A 23,174-nucleotide genomic window follows, 5' to 3' on the forward strand; every position below is an offset into this window, starting at 1 on the left:
CTGAGGAACCCAGTCTGTGCTGCACAGTGCCACCACACAGGATCTGCCTAAATCCTGATCCAAATTAAACAATCACCATATTGACTGCTGACTACAGGCCAGCTTCTTAGTTTGGCTACACTCACACTTTACAGCGCTGCAACTGGGGTGTGAAAAAACACCCCCCTGAGCGCTGCAAGATACAGCGCTGTAAAGCGTCAGTGTAATCAGGGCAGCAGCGCTGGGAGTGCGGCTCCCAGCGCTGCACGCTACACCCGTAAGGGATGTGGTTTACACGCAGCTTCACCATCTGAGCTATAGATTTGCTACTGACATTTTTAAACATGAGCAAAGACTCTTCTTCTATTGCATTATGGTAGATTTTAATAATTGTTCATATTTTATGAAATTTTAGCTGCATTGTTTGTGTTGTAAGACCTAAATGCTATGGCTGATAAGCACCATAACATGTTGTTGTTTTATTTGTGACTCTTGGGAGCTTCATTCTTTCAGATATTTCCTTGTTTGCACTCCTCACAAAGTGGGCTATTTTTAAAGAACAGGATTTTAATGTAGGGGCTAACTTTTAAGTGTGCACATAAAACTTATAAATGCAAACTAGATAATTGTATCTATATTTTTTCATACATTCATAGATTCCCAGGGCAGAAGGGATCACTGTGACCATCTAGTCTGAACTCCTATATAACACAGGCCATAGAACTTCCCCAAAATAATTCTTAGAGCAGAACTTATAGAAAAACATTCAATGCTGATTTAACATTTGCAAGTGATAGAGAATTACTGTACCCTTGGTAAACTGTTGCAGTCATTAATTACCTTCACTGATAAAAATGTACACCTTATTTCCAGTCTGAAAGTTTCCAATTAGTTGATTTGCATGTGCAGAAGCCTGTTCATATGTTCATCAGCTGTACAAGCATTCTATAGGGGCACAACTTAAAAATGTTAAATTCCACAGTACTGAAGGGAAATCAGATTTGGCAAAAGGTTTGCGGCAGATGTCAGCTGATCCATTTTAATTAATCATGGACCTAATCCTCCAAAGTGCTGAGCAACCTCAGCTCCCATGGTTTCATGGTAAATGAAGGGTCAGATTTGTAAAATACCTTTAAAAATCTGGCCCTTAATATCTAGAAAGAATCACAGCATTGGGCTTTTATAAAACATCTATAGCCTTAGCAAATAATTCATGACACAGTTGGGGCATTACAATACAGTTCTAGTAGCTCATTTGGCTTCTGCATTTGGGTCAGTTCAAATCATAGAGTGGCTATTAGGTTAATTTTGTTGCAATTATTTAAACCCCTGTGATCTTCAGCTCCCTCGTATACGTTGAATATGGTTCCTGAGTCTGCCCCTTGGGCTTTATTCACTGTTGACTTTTATTTCAATTTAACTCAGGGCTGGTCTACGATAGGGGGGAAAATCGATCTCAGATACGCAACTTCAGCTACGTGAATAACGTAGCTGAAGTCGAAGTATTTAAGATCGAATTACTCACCGTCCTCGTGGCCCGGGATCGATGTCCGTGGCTCCCCATGTCGACTCCGCAACTCCGTTCGGGTTGGTGAAGTTCTGGAATCGATATAAGCGCTTTCAGGGATCGATATATCGCGTTTAGATGAGACACGATATATCAATCCCCGAGCAATCGATTGCTACCCACCGATACGGCGGATAGTGAAGACGTAGCCTCAGTGGAGCTAAGCCAGTGTAAAACTGGACTGATGCAGTAATGAATCTGTCTCTGGCATGTAGTTTATACCTAGACTTTGATTTATCTGTTCTTCCACCTTCCTTTCCTTTTGCTGCATCTAAACACTATGCTTCTGTTCATCTTGGTCCATAGTATTGTGGAATTCCCTCCCATAAAAGATCTGCACTCCTGTCTCTCATTCCTTTCATTCTAATGATCTGTTAACTTAGTTATTTACTTGCTAATGTGATATTGTGTTTGTGATGCAGTAGGGACTGTCTGTGTGGGGAGTGGGAGAGCAGGGGAGGATTTTAGGGGATGGACAATGCCAGGGCCTGTAACCTGAGCTAGGTAAGGGAGGGGAAAGGTCAACACCTTTGCCCGGGAAGGGGGACAAAGGAAGGGAGTGGCAGGAGGGAAGCAGTTTGAGTTTGGGCTTGGGGCTGTGTGGGCGGAATTCAGGGTATCCTAGCTAGGATCCAAGCACCCTGAAAGCCCAGAAGGACTCGATGGAGGGGTCCTGACTGTGCCTGCAAGCCCTGCTGTAACCTGTGTTCCTGTTGTCCAATAAACCTTCTGTTTTACTGGCTGGCTAAGAGTCACTGTGGGTCCCAGGAAGAGGGGTGCAGGGCCGGACTCCCCCACACTCCGTGACAGTGTTTTACTTGTTTAGTATATTATTTGTGTATATAATGTGCAACATACCAGTGAAAGGTGGTTTAGACATTGAGATCAGTGGAAAATGTTATAGAAATTAAAACATTAATGTCTCTTTGTGTTAGTGATGGAATACAGTGCCTTTTTCTCTAAAGACATTATTTCAAATCCAGCTCAGGTCAGTAGCAGCTGAAAGTCATTACTGCCTGATGCTTTCTAGTGGCTTGTGTGTAATAAATTGGGAGTTGTCAGTCCAATTCTCAATGTGCAGGCATCTACATCACAAGGAATTAGCTTTAAAAATGACAACTGCCAAAGCAAAAAGTTTAGGTATACCCTATATCCAACCACTAGATTAGGCAATAGAAAATATAGTAATGGCTCTGAGCCATAGTGTTTGAGTAACATAATAACAGTTGAGGGTGGAAAGTATACTGTGTCCATATAGAAGAACTTTGGAGAGGTCACATATAATGACCCAATTAATATTTAGCTAGGATATTTAGCTACCTGTCCCACTCTTAGGCAAAGTGCTATTTGATTAACATTTAATTACCACATGAGGTCTGGAGGTGAGAACAGCCCATTTTTAAATACAAGAGATGAAATTCTGGGCCCATTGAAGTTAATGGCAACCCCCCCCCATTTACTTCACTACTAGGGCCAAGATTTCACCCAGAATTGTGAATATGGAAAGTAATTAAACTGGAAGTGGACCTGACCCATACCGCCAGGTAGGTTTGACTTTGGATCTGAATTTTGCACCTTAAACTCATCTCAAAATGACACTCTCTTATGGTTTTCTTTTACAGTTGGTGGCATCTACACTGTGATCCAGACAAAAGCCAAAATTACAATTGACGAATGGGGTGAAAATTATTTTCTGATCGGTCCCTACTTTGAGCACAACGTGAAGACTCAGGTAGAGGTGTGCGAGCCTCCGAACCAGGCAATTAAAAAGGCAGTGGACACGTTGAAAGGCCAGGGGTGTCAGGTAAATGAGATCTGCCACTGCTCCCTATGGCAACTAAGCTGATGCTGAAGAGATTACAATTTTGGTTAATGCTCTTGCTGTTCCACTTGATGCTGTAGTCCTGGTCAATGTCCCAGGAGGAAAGGCTCAGAACTATTAACTTAGCGTTAGAGTAGCAAAGTCAATTCATTAAAGGTTATTTTTGAGAGAGAACCAGTTTATCCAATTACATGTTTTAAGAATCATTTATCTACAAGTCTACTTAATTGGATTAATGACTTACTTTGCCAGTCCCTAAATACAGTGAGATTTCAGTAGACATAATTTGACCTTAGGTTGACTGAACTGTTGTGTAATTCTTATATTGCATTTGGCCTTCTCTTGCTGCTGAATAAACTCTGAAAGGGAATAGCATTTCACCATACTGTGGTTTCACTACAGCAGGTTTGAAAGCTAGACATAGCTGAACCACAGTGGGATTAAAAAAGTTGTCTGCTGACAAAGAACCTACTTACCAAGGCCAGTTTAGCTCTGGAAATAGTGTGCGATCCCCTCATTTTAGTATGGTGCTCATCGTAGGTGTTGCATTAATTCTTATTCCCAAAAAAGAGTTTTGTGATCAGTGCACAAAGCTGGGACCTGGGGGATCTGGGTTCCATTCCCAGTTTGGACAAACATGTCCTACGTGATCTCAGTCATATCTTGTAGAGTAGCTCTGTGTCTCAGTTTCCCCAGCTGTAAAATGGAGACAGTAATGCTTCACTTCCTTCACAGAGGTGGTGTAGATTCTTTTCCTTCCAGTGAACCAGCAGCAGAATAGTTTACTGAATTCCAAACGGTTACACCTGTGCAAACCCATTGACAACAAGGGAGTTACACAAGGATAGGAGAGGGTCTAGTGTGGCCTATAGAATCTTGATTACTGGTGCTGATGCCCAAGAGAGAAAGTTTGCCTCTCAGATTCCAGGTGGAATATGCAGGACTATCTGCTGAGGGAAAATAATCTCTTGATTTGTAAACTGTGCAATCCTGACCTGGAAACCCTCAAGAGTCAATAGACTTGGAGTCCCTTGATGCTGCTTTTTGCAAAGCCTGTTTTTCAGAGTGGAACCAGGCTGTAACACATTGTAAGGGATTTGGTAATCCTCAGACAGTAGTACAGACTGATGTTCTTAATTTAGCGGCTACTCCTGGTTTTAGTGTAACTTTTCATAAAGTTAATTATCTACTAAAATTTATAAATATAAACCTACTACTGATTACAAAGACTTGTCTCTGCCATCTAGCAAACTCTCCTTTGAATGGACAATAATTACAGACATTTAGGCCAGATTCACTTCTATGCTCCAGGCAGGGGTGGCGAGTTATATGGGCCCATGGTGCCTGGGCTCCAGCAATATTCAGGGCCCGGGGGCTCGGTTCCCCCAATGTTTAGGGCTGGGTCTCTCCCCCGCCTGCCGCCCCCACGCGCCTCCCCCGAGTGTCCCACGACCCCCACTTGCTATCCCCACACACCGCTCCCTGGCCCCAGAGCGTCCCTGCCTCAAGCCTCCCTCCCTCAAGCCGATGGCTGCCCCATGTGGCTCCCCGCATCAACTGCCGCCGCAGGGTCCTAGTGCCCCCCATTCACTAGTGTCAGGGCAGGCTGACCCTGCCCCTGCCCCTGCCCTTCCGCCTTGGACTCTTCCCTTTTCTGGCAGCACAGGGTCCCCAACACCACCTGCAGTCACTGCTCCTGCCACAGGGTGGGCAAAGGGCAGCCCTATCCCCCACGCCCAGTGAGGCTATAGTGAGGGACAGCAGCAGGGGAGGAGGCGCAAGTGGTGGCAGCCCCTCCCGACACCCAGCACAGGGGAGATGAGGGGGCTTCATGGACCTGAGAGGGGCCCTAGGAGCACATGCAATGACAGTAGTGCGAAGTGAATGTGCTGCCGAATGTGGGCCTTAGAGTTAATGAGGATTGGGCTTTCAGGCCTACTCTATACGATTTTTGTACTGGTATAACTGTTTCAGTTAGAGGGGTGATTATTTTTACTGAAACAATTATACTGGTACAGCCCCTAAGATGGACACAGTTATACCAGTATAAGGATGCCTTAGGCAGATATATCTTGTTCCCTTTCCTGTACAGGAATAGCTATGCTGGTATAACACATCTTTATATCAGTATAACCAGTGGTGAGCTGGAGCCGGTTCCCACAGGTTCTCAAGAACCGGTTGCTAAAATTAGACCTCTGTGGAGAACCGGTTATTAAAGGACCAGGGAATGGGCAAAGAACTCCGGTCCACGGGCCGTACCATCCTGTTGCTACCAGGATTCCCAGCTGGGGAGGCTGAGGCTCCCCCGGCACTTCCCCCGCTTCCCCCCAGCTGCAGCGTGGCCAGCTGCTGGCACCAGCTGGGCAGCTCAGCTGAGCTCCGGAGTCGTCCTGCTGCTTTGAGCTGCCGGCAAGGTAAGGGGGGAGTGGGCTGCAAGCTCTAGGGCTGCCGAGGGGGCAAGTGGGGCATTTGCCCCGGGCCCTGCAGTATATCTCCCCCTGCCCCTCCCTCACTACCCCCCTTAAATCAGAACTTTTTATAGGGAACCGATTATTAAGATTTTGGCAGCTCATCACTGAATATAATGCATGCACGCTTAGTGAGAGTTCTAAGCCTTAGCTATCCCAGTGTAATTTAATCAATACAACTTGTTTGTATAGAGGAGGCGTTAGAGAATGAGAATCAGATTCTAAGGCTCCCATGGTCCAGATTTTCAAGCAAGCCTCCTAAATTTGACATAGATATCTTGCACCCTTATATTGCACCTCAAATGCCCATTAGGTTATGTGTAAAAAGTGAACAGTTATGGTTCCCAGGGTCCAATCCTGTAAAGTGCCAAGCACCTACACCTCTCATTTAAGCCAGTAAATGTGATCATCACTAGCATTGGCTGAAAGTTCTGTCACTTTGAACTATCAATGACAAATATCATTTTGATAGGAAAAATTATTTTTCACATCTCTCTCTTCCCATTTTTCAACCAACTATAGAGTGGCTTAAAATCTTTCATTTTCAGTAAAAATATAAGGGAAATAAACCATGAAAAATTTTTCTTGGATTTTTTTTAACCCTGGTTTTGGACTAGGTTTCCTCCAGACATTGTCAAGAGAAACCCCAAATATCCATTTTGAGCACACAGGAATACCCATGTCATTCCCAAATGCTTCTGCTCGTGAAATTCGGGTTTCTAGGCAAAATTTAGGCCACTCCTTGAGAAACTGGCCTTTTCTGCTAACACCTCTGCCTCTAATGAACAGGTATTTTTTGGAAGATGGCTGATAGAAGGCAACCCATACGTTATGCTGTTTGACATAGGATCGGCAGCTTGGAATCTGGACAGATGGAAAGGAGAGTTCTGGGATGCATGCAACATAGGAATCCCTTTTAATGACAGAGAGGCCAACGATGCACTGATCTTTGGATCATTAACTGCCTGGTTCTTTAAAGAGGTATGGTGTTAAAGTCTAGAACAACAGTGGCTTCAAACCTGGATCTGATATAGATCCAAATCAAATTTGGAATCTCAGTAACTCCTCTATTATATATTGTACCGAAACCACAGATCTGAAACCTTCCACTCCAATGGTAAGAAATTTCACTCCTGGACTGAATCCAAATTCATGGCTGTAGCGTATCTCTGATTTCAAAGTGTTCTGGTGGTCAGTTCAACTGCATTCTTTCCATGGAAAGCCATGTCTGGCGGGTGGTGTTACTTTAATGTCATTTCTACCCTAGGTTTCTTCTTGGGTGTCTGAGGTCTTACTGACACCACTTTGTGTGTAGTGATCTCGCTCTCTCCCTACCAATGACCAGCAACCAGGTGATCACTCTCAAACTGTCCTTGCCTCCACACAGAAAGTCAATTTACTTCCCAAACTTCTATCTTCCTCAAACAATTAACACTGAATCACTTATGGTTTTCTTAAACTGGCATCTAATATCAAAAGAGAAAATATAAAGAACAATGAAAGATTTGTGTTTCTCAGAGCACCCTGGGTGAGCATGCCACTGGGGGACATGGTGCAGCATGTACTTCTCTTCACAGCCAGCCAACTCTACCAACAGGTCAGGGCTGTGGTCAAGTAGAATGCTATAGGAATTTTTTTCATTCAGAAGTAAGCAGACACCTGGGGGCTGCTGAGAAGGGGGTGACAAGCAGGAGGCAGTGGACTTCACATGTGTTCTTTCACATTGTTTTCAGCTCACCAGCCAGTTTGATGACAAACCCAACTTGATTGCTCACTTTCATGAATGGCAGGCAGGAGCTGGGCTAATCCTCTCTCGATTTAGGAAACTTCCAGTTGCCACAGTCTTTACTACCCATGCCACACTGCTCGGGAGGTACCTGTGTGCAGCAAGTATAGATTTCTACAACAAACTTGACCAGGTAAGAGTCTGTCGTCTGTTTCCTCCCCATGGCATTTCCAGCTAACTTTTCAGTGATGCTAAAATGTCTCATTAAACCATGCAGCTCCTGGCTTTGGTGCCAGTTAACTCCACCAATGCACAGTTATTCCCTCTTGAATATTCTCATGGGCTGGGCCCACATAGAAGTGTTTTGCCACAATTTCAAAGCATAATAAATTGTATAAGTTATATCCTTAGGCATATAGGGTCTGATTCCAAACCCAGTGAAATCAGGAGTCTTTCCATTGACATCAGTTGGATCAGGCCTATCTGGAGGAAAACTGGAAACCCTCAAACTCCTGGGCTAATCAACAGCCCAATCCAGTCCACTGACTGATAAATAAATGGCAATAACAATACATCACACTGCTATAGCACTTGCCATCTGAAGCTCTTAGCCTTATTATTAACAGTTTGAGGATATTTTCAAAGGCTCAAAGGTCAGTTAGGTACGCACCTCCCACTGAAAGTCAATGCCTTTGAAAATCTCCCCCTTTAGGTGCCAATGAGGCAATCAAGACAGAGATGTAGAGAAAGTTGGTTGAGAGGCCCTGTGGCCAGTTGAGTAGGTAGCGGCTATAGCACCCACGTAATTGGGGGCTAGTCTTAGAGCTGACGTTTAAGCTGCTGTGTTTTACAGCACTTTTTACCAGGGTAAGGATGTAGAAAAAATGGTCTATTACAGTAATCTCTGTAGTTGACATTACAACTGGGTTCCTATTATGAGGCTCATTTTGCCTTCCTCCAACCTGCCTCTGCTCCCCTGTAAGTCAAACAGAAATCCGTACTCTCTCAAATTTTTAGGGTTAAGTCTTATTGGCAGCTAGAATTTTTTTCTCAATTTTTTTGTCTAATTTGTGTTTGAAATAAAAAGACTTATTCAAAATACCTTTCTTGAAATTTTGATAATGTGTCTAGTGGTTTTTGTTTTATATTCCCCTCTGTCAACTTCATGATATCACATTACAGCACAAAATGGAAAACATAAGTAGAATTTTATTACGGTCCTCGGATATACTTGCTGATTAGCAACTGCAGGTACAGGGTGGGATCTGTGTTTTACAAATGCGAATAGAGAGAGAAATTGATTTTAAGATTGGTTTATGCATCACGGATTCATCCTGTATGAACCATGCCAAAGCGCTTTTAAAAATTCCACCCTAAAAGACTACTTCGCTGTGGTAGCTCAGAATTTAGTATCCTGCATAATAGTGGCTGTTCTGTAGGAACATCTTTACTACTTCTTAGAGTTAAACATGAACTAAAAAATGCAGTGATATCCTCATGCATGTCAGTTCACTTGTCATATTGCTGTAAAATAAGCCAGCTGCTAGATAGCATGCTAAAAATGAATGAAGTGTCCCGGTCTTTGGTCTGTACTTCCTTGATACAGAGAATTGAAGGGAATTGTGCATCTTTAACCATAATCTTTCTTGCAAAAATTAAATTTAAGATTGCACTCGTCTGCTGCATGAGTCTGTAAAAGGACAACAGTAAAATGCAAACCTTTTGTTTTAATTCCCTACTTTTCATGTGTTCTCAAATCAAAGCCATGCTCTCTAAAGCACAGAGAATTTCTGAGTAGCAACATAAATATATATCAATACAAAAATATTTATCTTCTGAAATCCTATTCATTGCTATGGTGATAGTTAAAAACAGACATATGTCTCTCTCTGAGAATACCTTTTATGTATTAATATTACCTCTCTGAAGTATTTTATTATTAATCTCTGCAAATATACTTTAATGATGGAGGCTAATGGAATTCCACAGCTCATTCCTTTAAGCAGGTTGACATTTAAAAGGGTACTGATGCAGGAAATTGTGCGAGGCTGTTACACGACTGTTTCACAGACACTTACAGTGCATTAAAGCTCTTCTTGACAAGCCGTAACATTTACTGAGAGATCAGCTGTCTTAATGAGGGCGTCTTTGGCTGTAAAAAGGTCAGCCTGGCCCAAAAGCCAGATGAGAAACATAAGGGGCTGATCTAGCACACACTCATTAAATGATACAGATAGGCAGGTCTTTAGAGGATATTCTTGCTGTTGTCTTTTAGTAGTAGACTATTAAGGTCAAACCAAGTGATTTGTCCAGTGATAAAGACTCTCCAGGGCTTTCTAGTGTTTAACCTTTGGATGAGACAATATACCTTTTAAAGGGCATGTCACTTTTTTCCTTTTCCAAAGTACAACACACAGTTTTCCTGTTTCAGGCCAATTGGATTTTTTTCAAATGGAATTTAAGATCTCACTTTTGATCAGTATTTCTTGGAAGGAACATATTTTCCTTCAGCTTTAAGCAAAGTATCTGAGACAGTTGGGAAAGAACCAATGGGTGTATGTTATACAATAGATAACTATATCCTAATGAAGAGGTGAAGCAACAGTCTAGGAGTGCCCGGGAACAAGCAGGTATGCTCAGATCTGGCAGAAGGAGAGGGAGCCTCGTGTTGCCTGTGCTAGCACTCAATGTAGAAAAACAAAGATTGGCTTTAATGAGCTCCAAAGAGAACCTGCCTAGCCCTAATCAGGAGGTACTGTCAAAGAACTGGTGTGCCGTGAGGCAGGAAAGCTAAATGATGAGATAGACAGGTTTCAGAAGACATAGAGGACAGGGCAAGGCTACACTCTGATTCCTATTTGAATATACAAAGGAACAGATTGCAAAGCATTTTTCTTTCTTTCTGATGTACTTCTTGCAGGAGAAAATGCCTCCTATCCATATTCTTAACAAGGTACAACAAATGAATACAAACATAAAGGACACAAATGCATAGCCTGATGTAAGCCCACTGACGTCAATAGACATATGTTAGAGATGAATTTGACCCAAGTTCCCAACATTTGGGAATAAACCTTAACATCAGGAATTTTATAAAGCAACATGTAATCCCAATTGTAAAGTTACTGACATTTTCCCCATCGTTGTAAGCAGAGGGGAGCTAGAACTGCGAGGGCCTCCCACCTTGTACATGTTGCTCCCTTGCCAAGCCAAAGGCTTTTGATTCAGAAATCTGTTTGCAAGTTTGTGCTGCTTGAAACAAAGCAGCCACTAAAGAGGCTGTAACAGACTTGTGAGCAATTCTCCAGTGCAGGACCAGCCTAGCCACAACTACACCACCCTTAGCTGGCCCCAGTCAGTGTATGGAGTATAGTCAAGGAAAACAGAGCTTAGCTGGCATTCCTTTGCTCTCCAGCGATCCCTGGTTGCTAGAGTGACCCCAGGGGACCATTGGCCAGTCCTGATGATGTGGCCCCAAAGTTCCAGATTCTGGTCTTAGGTCAACTAGTGTAAAAGTGAAGTAATTCCACTGAAGTTGGCAAAGTCACTCTGGATTTACAATGGTGTGACTGAAACAATCTGCCTGTATCAGTGTAGATTGGACTCGTACATATTTTTATGAAATTAAATGCTTGTATAGTTTCAGTTCTCATTTGCTTATGTGGACAATTGAAATGGAAAAATCTAACTTAATCATTCTGTTTGTTTTGGATCCTGTATTATTCAGGAGAACTTTCTAGAAGTGTAAACAGCTATTTCATTTTCTGTTTTCTGCAGACAGGTGTCTTGTATAGAACACACCATTTCCCCAACGAGATAAAGAACAAGGGTTGCTCATCACATCCATGCTATGGCTGAACTTGTAATTCATCTCAGAATGCAAAGCCATGAATGGGACAAACTCATCTCTGGTGTAACTGGCCCCATTGCTCCCCTAGCTTGCAGTTGGGTTACATGGCTCAGGGGATTGGTAATTGGATAATAAGCCTTTCACTTCTAGGTCACTAGTTCAAATCTGGTCCAAGTCAGTACAAACTTAAAGCCCATTACTGTCAAACAGCTGTTAATGTCAGAGTGAAACAAAATGTACATTTTTTTTGCTTGCATTCAAGATTATGATGTTTGAATAACACTCCTATTGAGGGGGAAACAACAGGAAAAAGAAGAAAAATTAATAGGATGTCATTAGTGCAGTATAATGTTCCTGTGTGGTTTTTTTTTTTGCCGTCATCTCTGCTTGGGGGAATGAAGTGGTCAGGGACAAATAATAAGAGCTTGCTTTTTTTTGTCTGTTCAAATCCAGCCAAGGTCAGTAATCAGCAAAGGTTATGTTCTGATGGCTGTTCAGTGACATGAGTAGACTCTTTCATAGATTCATAGACTCTGGTACTGGAAGGGACCGCGAGAGGTCATCGAGTCCAGTCCCCTGCCCTCATGGCAGGACCAAATACTATCTAGACCATCCCTGATAGACATTTATCTAACCTACTCTTAAATATCTCCAGAGATGGAGATTCCACAACCTCCCTAGGCAATTTATTCCAGTGTTTAACTACCCTGACAGTTAGGAACTTTTTCCTGATGTCCAACCTAAATCTCCCTTGCTGCTTGCTCTATCATTAGAGGCTAAGGTGAACAAGTTTTCTCCCTCCTCCTGATGACACCCTTTTAGATACTTGAAAACTGCTATCATATTCCCTCTCATTCTTCTCTTTTCCAAACTAAATAAACCCAATTCTTTCAGCCTTCCTTCATAAGTCATGTTCTCAAGACCTTTAATCATTCTTGTTGCTCTTCTCTGGACCCTCTCCAATTTCTCCACATCTTTCTTGAAATGCAGTGCCCAGGACTGGACACAATACTCCAGTTGAGGCCTAACCAGCACAGAGTAGAGTGGAAGAGTGACTTCTCGTGTCTTGTTTACAACACACCTGTTAATGCATCCCAGAATCACATTTGCTTTTTTTGCAACACTATCACACTGTTGACTCATATTTAGCTTGTGGTCCACTATGACCCAGACTGAGTAGGGTATTCTCAGTCTGGCTTCCAAAAGGTAACTGTCCATGGCACTAACTGGCATCCTTTTTTTAGCAGTTGCAGCAGAGAAGCCAGGGATTCTCAGTGCTAGAGGCTAATAGGCTAACTAGCATCTTTCAAGCCTGGTGGTGAAGACCACCTCCTTGAGACCTTTCTGTATAGCTCAGATCTTTGTACAAGTAGTGGAGGCCGCTTGGGTGAGCTGGACATTGGTCCTGCTGTCACCAGAATTGGAGATCTCCTGAACTATGGTCAGAGGGACTGGCTGGACACTATGGTATTACCCAGCACATGGTGTTGCCCACCCTTGTGCCTCCCACTGAGTGCTCCAGGACGTAAAAGCTGCCCTGCCCTCTGCTTCTCTCTTGTAACATGAGTGGCTGCTGCAGAAAGGTGCACACCGCCTGCCTGTGGTCCCTCTCCTATTTGAGGGGCAGGGCTTTTTGTTCTGGTGGACTCTGCCCACCCTTCCAGGAATTCACATAGGCTGGCACCTTTCATAATTTCACTGAAATATATTGACAGCTTCCATGTAATTCCTGCGGGACAGAGCTCCGCATCAGAACTAGCAAAGAAGCCAATGGACAGAGAGGTCACACTTCTTTCTCATATTAGCAGTGGTCCTTTCAAAGTGGGTTTGTGGAGCACTGGCTAGACACAATGGGCAAGTCCGTTGGCAAAAGTCTCTGGCGCCAGCAACTAAGCCTTTCACAAGTACTGAAAATTCACCTTAAGATTTTATAGTTTAAAAATACTGCATATGGAAATCCTATGGTCTGACTGACTCTCCGTGGTTTTGCGCCTTGTGTAATTATTTACATGGGTGCCTGGTTGGTGTAAAATGTGAATATTTTGATCTGGTAGCTTTTTTACATCTAGCCTGCACAGTTTTATAAATGATTCTACAAGAAGCAAAGTAATGCAGGAGCTGGGCATACTAACTAAATTAATGCATTGTAAAGTCTCAGTTGAAACTACCTGCTTGTGGCATTTTTGTTGGCACCATAGCAGGCCCAGTTCTCATTTCTTTTTACGGCAGTGCCACTTCCACAGTCATTGAGCTCACCATTATGCAAAGTTGATCCGCTTTATTAGAAGAGCAGCTAATGTAAATCTGACTTAAGCTAGGATGTGTAGTTTTTATTCTTATTTAGTGAGGCTAAGCTACAGAAGAAGGGAAATTCTATTATTTGTCATTTACATAAGAGAGCAATAAATGAGGAGTTAAATTTTGGGTTTTAAATATATAACTAGTTCCTCTTAATCTTTATTCAATAGCATGCCAGAGCTGCTGGATTCTTTTCCCCTGAGCTGGAAATGAAGAAGGTTCTGCTCCACAGGGACAAGGGTCTAGTAATTAGAGCAATGGATTGGGGATCAGGACTCCTGGGTTTCATTCCCAGTTCTGTTACTGACTATTCCCAGCTGTTCCACAGACCTACTCTGTGACCTTAGGCAAGTCACTTTCACAGATTTTAAGCCCAGAAGGGACCTTTATGATCATTTAGCCTGATCTTCTGCATAACAGGATCCAGAGAACCTTTCCCAATAATTTCTGCATCCAGCTCATAACTTTTATATTTGAGCAACAACATATCTTTTACAAAGGGACCCAGGCTTGATTTAAAGACCGCAAGTAATGGAGAATCCTCCACATCCATAGATAAGTTGTATCAATGGTGAATTACTCTCGCTGTTAATGTTCACCTTATTTCTAGTATGAATTTGTCTAGCTTCAGTGTCCAACCATTGGATCTCATTCTGACTTTTTCTGCTGTCTAGTATCTGGAATCTCATCCCTATGTAGGCCCTCATACATTGTGAAGAGTCACTCCTTAACCTCCTCTTAGATAAACTAATTAGATCGAGCTTCTTTAGTCTCTTTTATGTTTTCCAGACCTCAAATTGTTCTTGTTGCTCTTTTCCAAACCCTTTGCAATTTATCAACATCTATTTTGAAGTGTGGACAGCGGAACTGGACACAGTATTCCAGTAATGGTCTCTCTAATGCTGCAAACAGAGGTGATGCCACCTCCCTACTCCTTCTTGATATTCCCTTGTTCACACATCCAGGGGTCATGTTGCTGGTTTTAGTTACAAGCAAAAATCACACGAAGTATTGTAACAGCCACACAGCCTTTCACTTGAGGCAGCATGGTGGCACACAGCCTTTCACTTGAGGCAGCATGGTGGCAGACATTGCAAATTCAGAGTCATAGAGTTTATGGCCAGAAGGGACCAGTAGACCATTTAGTCTGATCTCCTGTATATCACAGGCCACCAACACAACCAAGCACCCACACACCAAACCCAACAACTGAAATGATTGAAAAACATGTCAATTTTGATGACAGTTTTTGATTTTTCTGAAGTGACATTTCAAAACAGAACATTTTATTTCTAGATATATATTCAAAAGAAAATGTTTTATTTCATTTCAAAACATTAATTTGAAACATTTCATTTCAAAATGTTGACTCACATCAAAACGTTTCATTTCAAATTCAAATTTTGAGTTTAAATAGCCTTTTAATGTCATTTTATGTGCAAATGTCAATCTGAAACAAAAATTTTAGTTTTGAATCTGTTTTTTCCAACCAGTTCTACTTGCAACTTTCATCTGACAGTATATTTAGCATTCCAAGGATTATCGATTTTATTTTTATTGCTGTGATGGAGATATGTGAAAGTTGGTAGGTTTTGGCCTGCAAAGGGTGCAGAGTTGAACGTTTTTGAGCTTCATGCTGGGTTAGGAGCTCTGATGAATCTGAAAACTCCAAATGGAACTCATCTGAAATCACTGACTTTTGATTGTAGACTACGAAGCCATGAATAAAACTAGAAATCCATCACAGGACTCCATGCAGAGGGAAGAAGTTAGTTCAAAATTTGGTCCAGGATTGCATGAAACTAAGTCCCAGCGTGTTTTTCACAACATTGTGTATTTGTAACCTTTCCCTCTTTTTCTTTTGAAATTGAAATAGATTTTAAGGGCAAAAATTTTCCTCTCTAATGTTCTGCTTGGTTTATTACTAGTCAGCTCAATGAGATCTCTACATGTGCAGAACGAGCTGACTAGTAATAAACCAAACAGAACATTAGAGTTAGAATGAGGGAATTAGAGAGGAAAATTTTTGCTCTTAAAATCTATGTAAAGAAGAAACCTAAAGCAGTCTTAGGCCTTATCTATACTTGCAAGTTTCTGCGCAGAAAAGCAGCTTTTTGTGCTGTAACTCCTGAGGTGTACACAGTGCCAAGCCACTTAGTGCGCAGAAACTTCGCAGTTGCAGCGCTGTAAGAAAACCACCGCAACGAGAGGTGTACAGTTTTCTGTGTCAGGGGTACAGTGCTGCGATGCCAGTGTAGACACCCTGGTCGATTACAGTGCTGCAATTGGCCTCCGGGAGGTGTCCCACAATGCCTGTTCTCACCTCTCTGGTCATCGCCTCAGGTGCCCAACTGTCTCCACCCCTTAAATTCCTTGGAAATTTTGAAAGTCGCCTTCCTGTTTGCTCAGTGATGCATGCAGTGGTCTCAGTGCATCTTTCCAGGTGATAATGCCTGCTCCACATGCCAGGTGATCCCCTGCTTGAAGCAATGGCAAGCTGCTGGACCTCATCGGTATTTGGGGAGAGGAGGTTGTCCAGTCCCAGCTGCTCTCCAACCATAGGAATTGTGATACCTATGGACAGATTTCACGATGCATGACAGAAAGGGGCCACAACTGGGACATAATGCAGTGAAGGAGCTGCAGAATGCCTACCACAAGGTGTGAGAGGCAAACCACCACTCCGGTGCTGCACCCATGAGCTGTCGGTTCTAAAAAGACACAATACTCAGTCGTGACCCCACCTCCACTACGAAGGCCACTGTGGATACTTTGGTGGCTCATGTGGCAGGCAAGAGTGGACCAAGCTAGGAGGAGGAAATCAAATAGTAGGTGGCAGGATTGCCTGTGTGCTAACATTCACATTGGCAGATACACAGTAGAACAAAAGTACACCAGTTTCCAAGTAGACACTTCAATTTGCACTCCCTATCCTGTTGTGTTTTCTCATCTGTGTTGCACTCTCATCAACTGGTTAAGTACCAGTTAACCTGGCCTTCAACTCATCTAAGACTATTATTTTCGGAAGTCATCAGTCAAGCCTGCTAAGAGGTAGACAATGAGATTTCTCTCTCCACCTTGTAAGTAAGGTCAAAAGCCAGAACCCAACATCTCTGTAAGTATCAGAAGCTACAGCAGGAAGAACCACAGAAAGAGGATGAACTGTGGGAGGAGGAACAATGTGATTAAAAATGATGAGATCTTCTTCCTCCCCACTAACAGAACCATGCTGATGCCCCTCAAGAACTTGGTCTAGAAGTCACGCAAGAGCATCCAGAAACAAAACCTTTCCCATTTCCAGAAGCTGAAGAATTTGATAGCAGTGAGGAAGGGGGAATCAATATTCAAGCATTGCATAAAGAAACGAAAATGAACAAGAATGACACACAATATTCTGGATAGTGTTTTTATGGAATTTGAGTATTCGGGCTCTGTTGTCGTTGGAGTCAGAAGGAAGTTTTTAACTAGACCTGGTCAAAATTTCCCAAATTTGGAGTTTTTAATTAACATTTTTAGCAACTCAATTTTTGAGGGTGGGGAACCAAAACGCTTTTGATAAAATATTTAAGGGTTTGCACCAACTCTATAGTTGGTTGACATTTTTTGTTGAAAGTAAAAACATTTTTGAAAAACTCCTGCACACTTTTCTCATGTTTTTACCATTATCTTCAGTGGGAGCAGAGTAGAAAATCTCACCCTTAATACCTGATTTTTTTTCAGAAGTGCCATTGACCGAGAGTTCCTTCTGAAGTCACTGGGAGCTACCAGTGCTCAGCACCTTTCAAATCAGGCCATTAATGCCTGTAAGAAAAAGTTCATTGCAGATGCTTCAGGGAACACTATGTGGTAATTGACACCTGCATATATGAGGCTGGGACTGAGACCGCTGATAAAAACAAAAAGGCCCATATCATGGCATTCTGAAAGATGAAGATTGATTAGTGATTAAATTACTGGATTGGGACTCAGGAGATCTGGCTTCAGTTACTTATCCACCCTGTCAAAACATTGACACTCATATATGTCATCAGCAGATTTGGAACTTTTTGATCCATGACAAAGTTCTCTGCTACTTGAGCTAACAGAATAACTGATAGCAATAGTAGGTTGTCATCCTCTGTGTGGAGCAGCCACTAGAGGGGAATGAGAGACACACTTTGATGATGGATTTTACAGATATTTGCTGACAGCAGAGGGATGTTGAAACTCAGGAATCTTGAATTCCGTTCCAAGAGCCTCTTGCCCCTGTCCTTTCCAGTCTCAGCCTGTCCCAGGCCAGTCCTCCTCCTTCCCCATCCCCAACCTCCTTCCAACTCCTTGACTAGTTTGATTCCCCCATGTGCCTTGGATGTCTTGTTAAGGCACTCACAAGGTAAAATGTGCTAAGTGTCAGCCCTAGCAATAATGGAAGCATGAGAATTCTGCATAAGTGAGATTCTTAATGTCATTGTAACAGCCTTCAGCACTTAATAAACTACATGTAAAAGCAGTGTACGCTGTGTCCTTGCCATTAACGTTGAGAGTTGCCTTGGTATTCCCAGCAGTGAAAGATAATTTAGGACTAATAGGATTGTAATTTAACTGTAAACCATATAATCATTGACACCTAATTAGAGTTAAGCTTTTTTAGACTACATTGTACAGATTTGGCTTTGGTAGCGGAAATTAGTGGTGACTGTTTGAACTCTTAAGCATTGATTCTATAGTGATCTGAGTTTCCTCCCATGCAGATCATACTGCTAATTGAGCTAATGTTACCCACTTCTATTTTCTGGTTCTCACAGCAGCCCTTATAACTGCAGTAGCAATTTTAGGGACAAGAGAAACAACCTACGTTTATTGTATAGTGCAGGGGTTGGCAACCTTTCAGGAGCGGTGTGCCGAGTCTTCATTTATTCACTCTAATATAAGGTTTCACGTGCCAGTAATACAGTTTAACATTTGTAGAAGGTCTCTTTCTATAAGCAGATAATGAAACTATTGTTGTATGTAAAGTAAATAAGGTTTATAGAATGTTTAAGAAGCTTCATTTAAAATTAAATTAAAATGCAGAGCCCCCGCCCGGACCGGTGGCCAGGACCTGGGCAGCGTAAGTGCCACTGAAAATCAGCTTGCGTTCCACCTTCAGCACACGTGCATAGGTTGCCTACCCCTGGTATAGTGTCTTTCATCCCAATGGAGCCTAAAAGAGCTTTTGCAGATGATGATGATGTGTAAGCTATCCACAGGAATTGTAACATTCACCACTGAAATGCAGCCACCTCTGCCTGGAAATCCTCAGGTGTTTAACTGTATGCAGCAAAATGATTAAATTGTTCAGGATAGAAAGTAAAGAATACCATACCTGATTGCAACTGCCGGTCAGAATTTAGGTGCAAAGAACATAATTATTAGAGATGGGGAGAAGCCGAATAGTTTTTGTATCTGGTTTTAGAGTCATAGAATTTAAGGCCAAAGGGTGCACCTAAGTCCCTCTTGAAGGGACAAAAAGGACATTTAGTCTGACCTCCTGTATATCACAGCCCACTGATACCACCCAGCACTGGCACACACAGTCCAACAACAGAAATAAGAACAAAGTAATTGAGACCCACTAGACTGTGTGCCACAGGCAGAGCACTGGAGGGACTTAGGTGCACCTGTCTCAAGGTTCCTGCAATGGCAGGGAAATGAGTCAGTGAGATATACCCAGATAATCCTGGCACTCTCAGATTAGAGGAAGGTGAATGACCCCCAAGGTCACTGCCAAAATGATCTGGGGAAAATTCCTTCCCAACCCTACATATGGTGATCAGTTAGACCCAGAACATGTACGTAAGAACCTGAGAGAGAGAAAATGCTCAGGGCTACATTAGAGCCCTGACCTACCCTTCCCAATATCCCAACTCCAGCTGAGGCCATTTTTGAGGCTTCAGAGGAAGGAGATAATAAAACCTCCCAGAATACATTGGAGAAAAAAAAAATCCCTTCCTGACCCCTGTTGGTGCCGGACTGAAACCCTGAAGCATGAGTTTTAGGAACATAAGTTATAAACTGGAAGTGAGCCCCAGAACTGTTGAGCCCAGGCCACCCGCCACCATCACAAGCAACCCCATCATACAATTGCACTCATAAATTTGTCCAGCTCTTTCTTAAAATCAGTTAAGTTGTTTCTTAACACAACTTCTAGTGAAAGGCTGTTATTGGACTGGGATCAGTTTATATCAATTTGTTCTTGTGCCAACATTGTCTTTTAGCTTAACTAGCTCTTCGCCCTGCATGGTATTTATCTCCCCCCCCCACCCCCTCCATGTATTTATAGAGAACATTCATACCCCCTCTCAGCCTTCTTTTTGTGAAAATAAATGTCATGCTCCTCATAAGATAGGCATTCCATTCGATTTATCATCCTAGTAGCTCTTCTCTGCACCCATTCCAGTTTAAATTAATCTTTCTTGAACATGGGTGACCAGAATTGTACACAATATTCCAATAGAGGTCTTGCCAGTGCCTTGTACAATAGCACTAATATTTCTCTCTCTCTACTGGAAATACTTGTCTAATACATCCTAGAATTGCTCTTTTCCCAGCCACAGCACATGGTGGCTCATAGTCCTTCTGTGATAGACCCACACACCCAGGTTTCTCTTTTCCTCTGTCACTTCCAGCTGCTGAGCCCTCACCTTATAGCAGAAATTCTTGTTGTTAGACTCCAAGTGCATGACCTTGCACTTTGGACTATTGAATTTCATCCCATTTCTGTCGTTCTAATCTTCAAGGTCCTCCAGCTCTGCCTGTATAATATTCAGATCCTCCTCTGTATTGATGATGCCTCCCAACTTAGTATCATGAGCAGATTTCATTAGCGCGCTCTTACTTTGTGTGCCAAGGTCATTAATAAAAATATTTAATCTGAAAAAGGTTGCTCCCAAGACCAATCCTTGATGAACTCGACTAGTAACCTCTCTCCAGTCCGATAATTCACCTTTTAGCATAACTCATTGCCTTCTTCCCTTTAGCCAATGCCTTATTCACCTTACAATGCTTATACTGCTCCTCATCGTCCCTAATTTAACTAATAATTTCCCATGTGGCACCATGTCAGATACTTTATTGAAGTCTAAATATATCAGATCTACTGCACTTCCTTTATTTAAAAAAAAAAAGTTATTTTCACAAAGAAGGAAAATAGGTTAGTCTGGCATGAGCTACTTTTGGTAAACCCGTGTTGCATTATATGCCCTTTACCATGTACCTCTAGGAATTTAATTATTCTTTCCTTCACAATTTGCTCTAAAATCTTGCGTACTACTGAGGTCAGACTAATGGGTCTGTAATTTCTTGGATCATGCTTTTTCTCTTTTTTAAATATAGGCACGACATTAGATATTCTCCAGTCCTGTGGTACAATCCCCAATAGGTCGATTTATTAAAAATTCTTGCTACTGGGCTAGCAATCTCGTGTGCCAGTTCTTTCAGTATTCTGGGATGGAAGTTATCTGGTCCCCCTCCAATTTGAGCCCATTAAGCGCTTTAATTTTTTCTTCCAACTCAGATGTGATAATTTCCATTTCTAGACACTCATTTTCATCAGCCATACAGCCGTCAAGCCCATGTTCCAAGTTATTGTTATTGAAAATGGAGGCAAAGTATTCGTTTAGTTTTGAGGCCATACCTAGATTTTTTGTAATCTCCTTCCTAGCTATGCCACCTGGTGGCCCACCCTCATCCTCTTTTATTCTTTTTTATTTATATAACTCAAAAAACATTTATTTATTTTGATTTCTTGGCAAGATCTAATTCAGCTTGACTTCTAGCAATTCTGACTTTATTCCTACATTTTCTAATCTCCATGATGTTGCTTGCTTTGCTGATCAACCCCTTTTCTGTTCTGTATAGGCTCTCTGCTTACTCCTAATAATGTTTCTGAGGTGGATATTCATCCTGCTAGGTCTGGAGCCTTTCCCTACAAGTTTTTTTCCCCTTTCTTGGGATGCAAATTTCAAATAATTTTTGTATAGCTGACTTGAAGAAATTCCAAGCCTCCTCCAAGTTTAAATCCTTGAGCTCTTCAGTCCAGCTGATTTCTTTAACTAATTCCCTTAATTTCCCTGCCCTTTTGAAATTTAAAAACCATAGCTGATGATCTGGTTTTCATTATCCTTCCATTTAAACAGACTCAACTCGTGATCACTTAATCCAAGGTTATTTCTTACAACCTGCTCTTCTATGATGTCCTCATTGCTTACTAAAGCGAAGTCTAAAATGGCATTGCCTCTTGTTGGTTCAGTGATGATTTGAAGAACGGTCATGTATCACAGCCAAGAATAACTGTGCCTTACCACTATTAGTAGCATTTCTTCTCCAATCTCTATCCGGGAAGTTAGTCTCCTATTATGACACAGTTCCCAAAAGTATTCATCTCTATTAATTTTAATGAAATCACTATTCGTATCTGAGTCAGATCTGGGGTCTGTTTGATTCAAACAGATTCTGTTTTGTCCCCACTATCACTTCCTATTTCTTTACAGTTGACTCTTTTGTTGCTGTACCGTGCTACCCCCACCACTTTTACCTTTATTCTTGTCTCTACTAAACAGCACATACCCTTCAATACATGTAAACTTCCCCCAAAGTTTAGGGATGTTCAGACCTTAGTTAAGTCCAGTATAGAGCTAGGGCCAGCTACAAAGTTTGAATCTGAATTGGACGTATTTCAGAGCTTGGGGCGTTTGCATCTGGGATTTTGATTTGAGCCCATCTCTAGAAATTATCTGAGTTGGAACTGAACTGAATGCGAAGAATATATCTTTCAAGTGACAGTAAATAATAATGGTGGAATTGGTGTGACAGCATTAAAAAGTACCAGAAAATGTCAGTTTTGGGTGTCTCAAAGAACAAAATGAGAGAAGAGGAACTTTACTTTTTCATCTAATATATGGTGAATTGTTTGAAGTAGCATATCATACAGGTGTATTGTTTTTGTTATTCAACAGTTTGACATAGACAAAGAAGCAGGAGAGAGACAGATTTACCATCGTTACTGTATGGAACGGGCGTCTGTACATTGTGCCCATGTTTTCACCACGGTTTCTCAGATAACAGCCATAGAAGCAGAACACATGCTTAAGAGAAAAGCTGGTAAGACTTGAACCTGCCTTCCTATGCTAACTTCTCACTGTGTGATTAAATTGCGCTTGATATGTTGAGAGGCAGACAAGAAAGATAGAGAAAGGCATATGCAATAGCCTTGCTACACTTAGGAGAACAGCCATAGCTGACAGTGTTGCCTGAACTGGTGCTGAGCACATTTTCACTGCAAATGTAACCGAAGCCCAATTAAATTCAGCACCATTTGAGTACCTGTGGTTAGCATTTGTGGGAGTTTATCACCAGGATTATTAATTTTATTTCAGCAGGTTTATCTAAGCCCCAGTAGCTTGGTCTATATTAGTTCTCCCACACATGTTCAGCTGAGCTAGTGA

General features: G+C 42.0%; 1 protein-coding gene across 2 annotated transcripts in view; it reads left to right on the plus strand.

The window, feature by feature from the left end:
- Positions 1-23,174, plus strand: part of GYS2 (glycogen synthase 2) — a 78,090-nt gene that overhangs the window by 10,845 nt on the left and 44,071 nt on the right. Inside the window, exons 2-5 of one of the 2 annotated variants that reach the window (XM_050968744.1) lie at positions 3,169-3,350; positions 6,626-6,817; positions 7,570-7,755; positions 22,686-22,830. In XM_050968744.1, the coding sequence (XP_050824701.1) occupies positions 3,169-3,350; positions 6,626-6,817; positions 7,570-7,755; positions 22,686-22,830 (705 nt within the window). The remainder of the gene's footprint in view (positions 1-3,168; positions 3,351-6,625; positions 6,818-7,569; positions 7,756-22,685; positions 22,831-23,174) is intronic. The other variant, XM_050968753.1, reaches the window with a different exon arrangement.

Source organism: Gopherus flavomarginatus, chromosome 1 (assembly GCF_025201925.1).
Source record: "Gopherus flavomarginatus isolate rGopFla2 chromosome 1, rGopFla2.mat.asm, whole genome shotgun sequence".
In the NCBI taxonomy this organism is placed as follows: domain Eukaryota; kingdom Metazoa; phylum Chordata; order Testudines; family Testudinidae; genus Gopherus; species Gopherus flavomarginatus.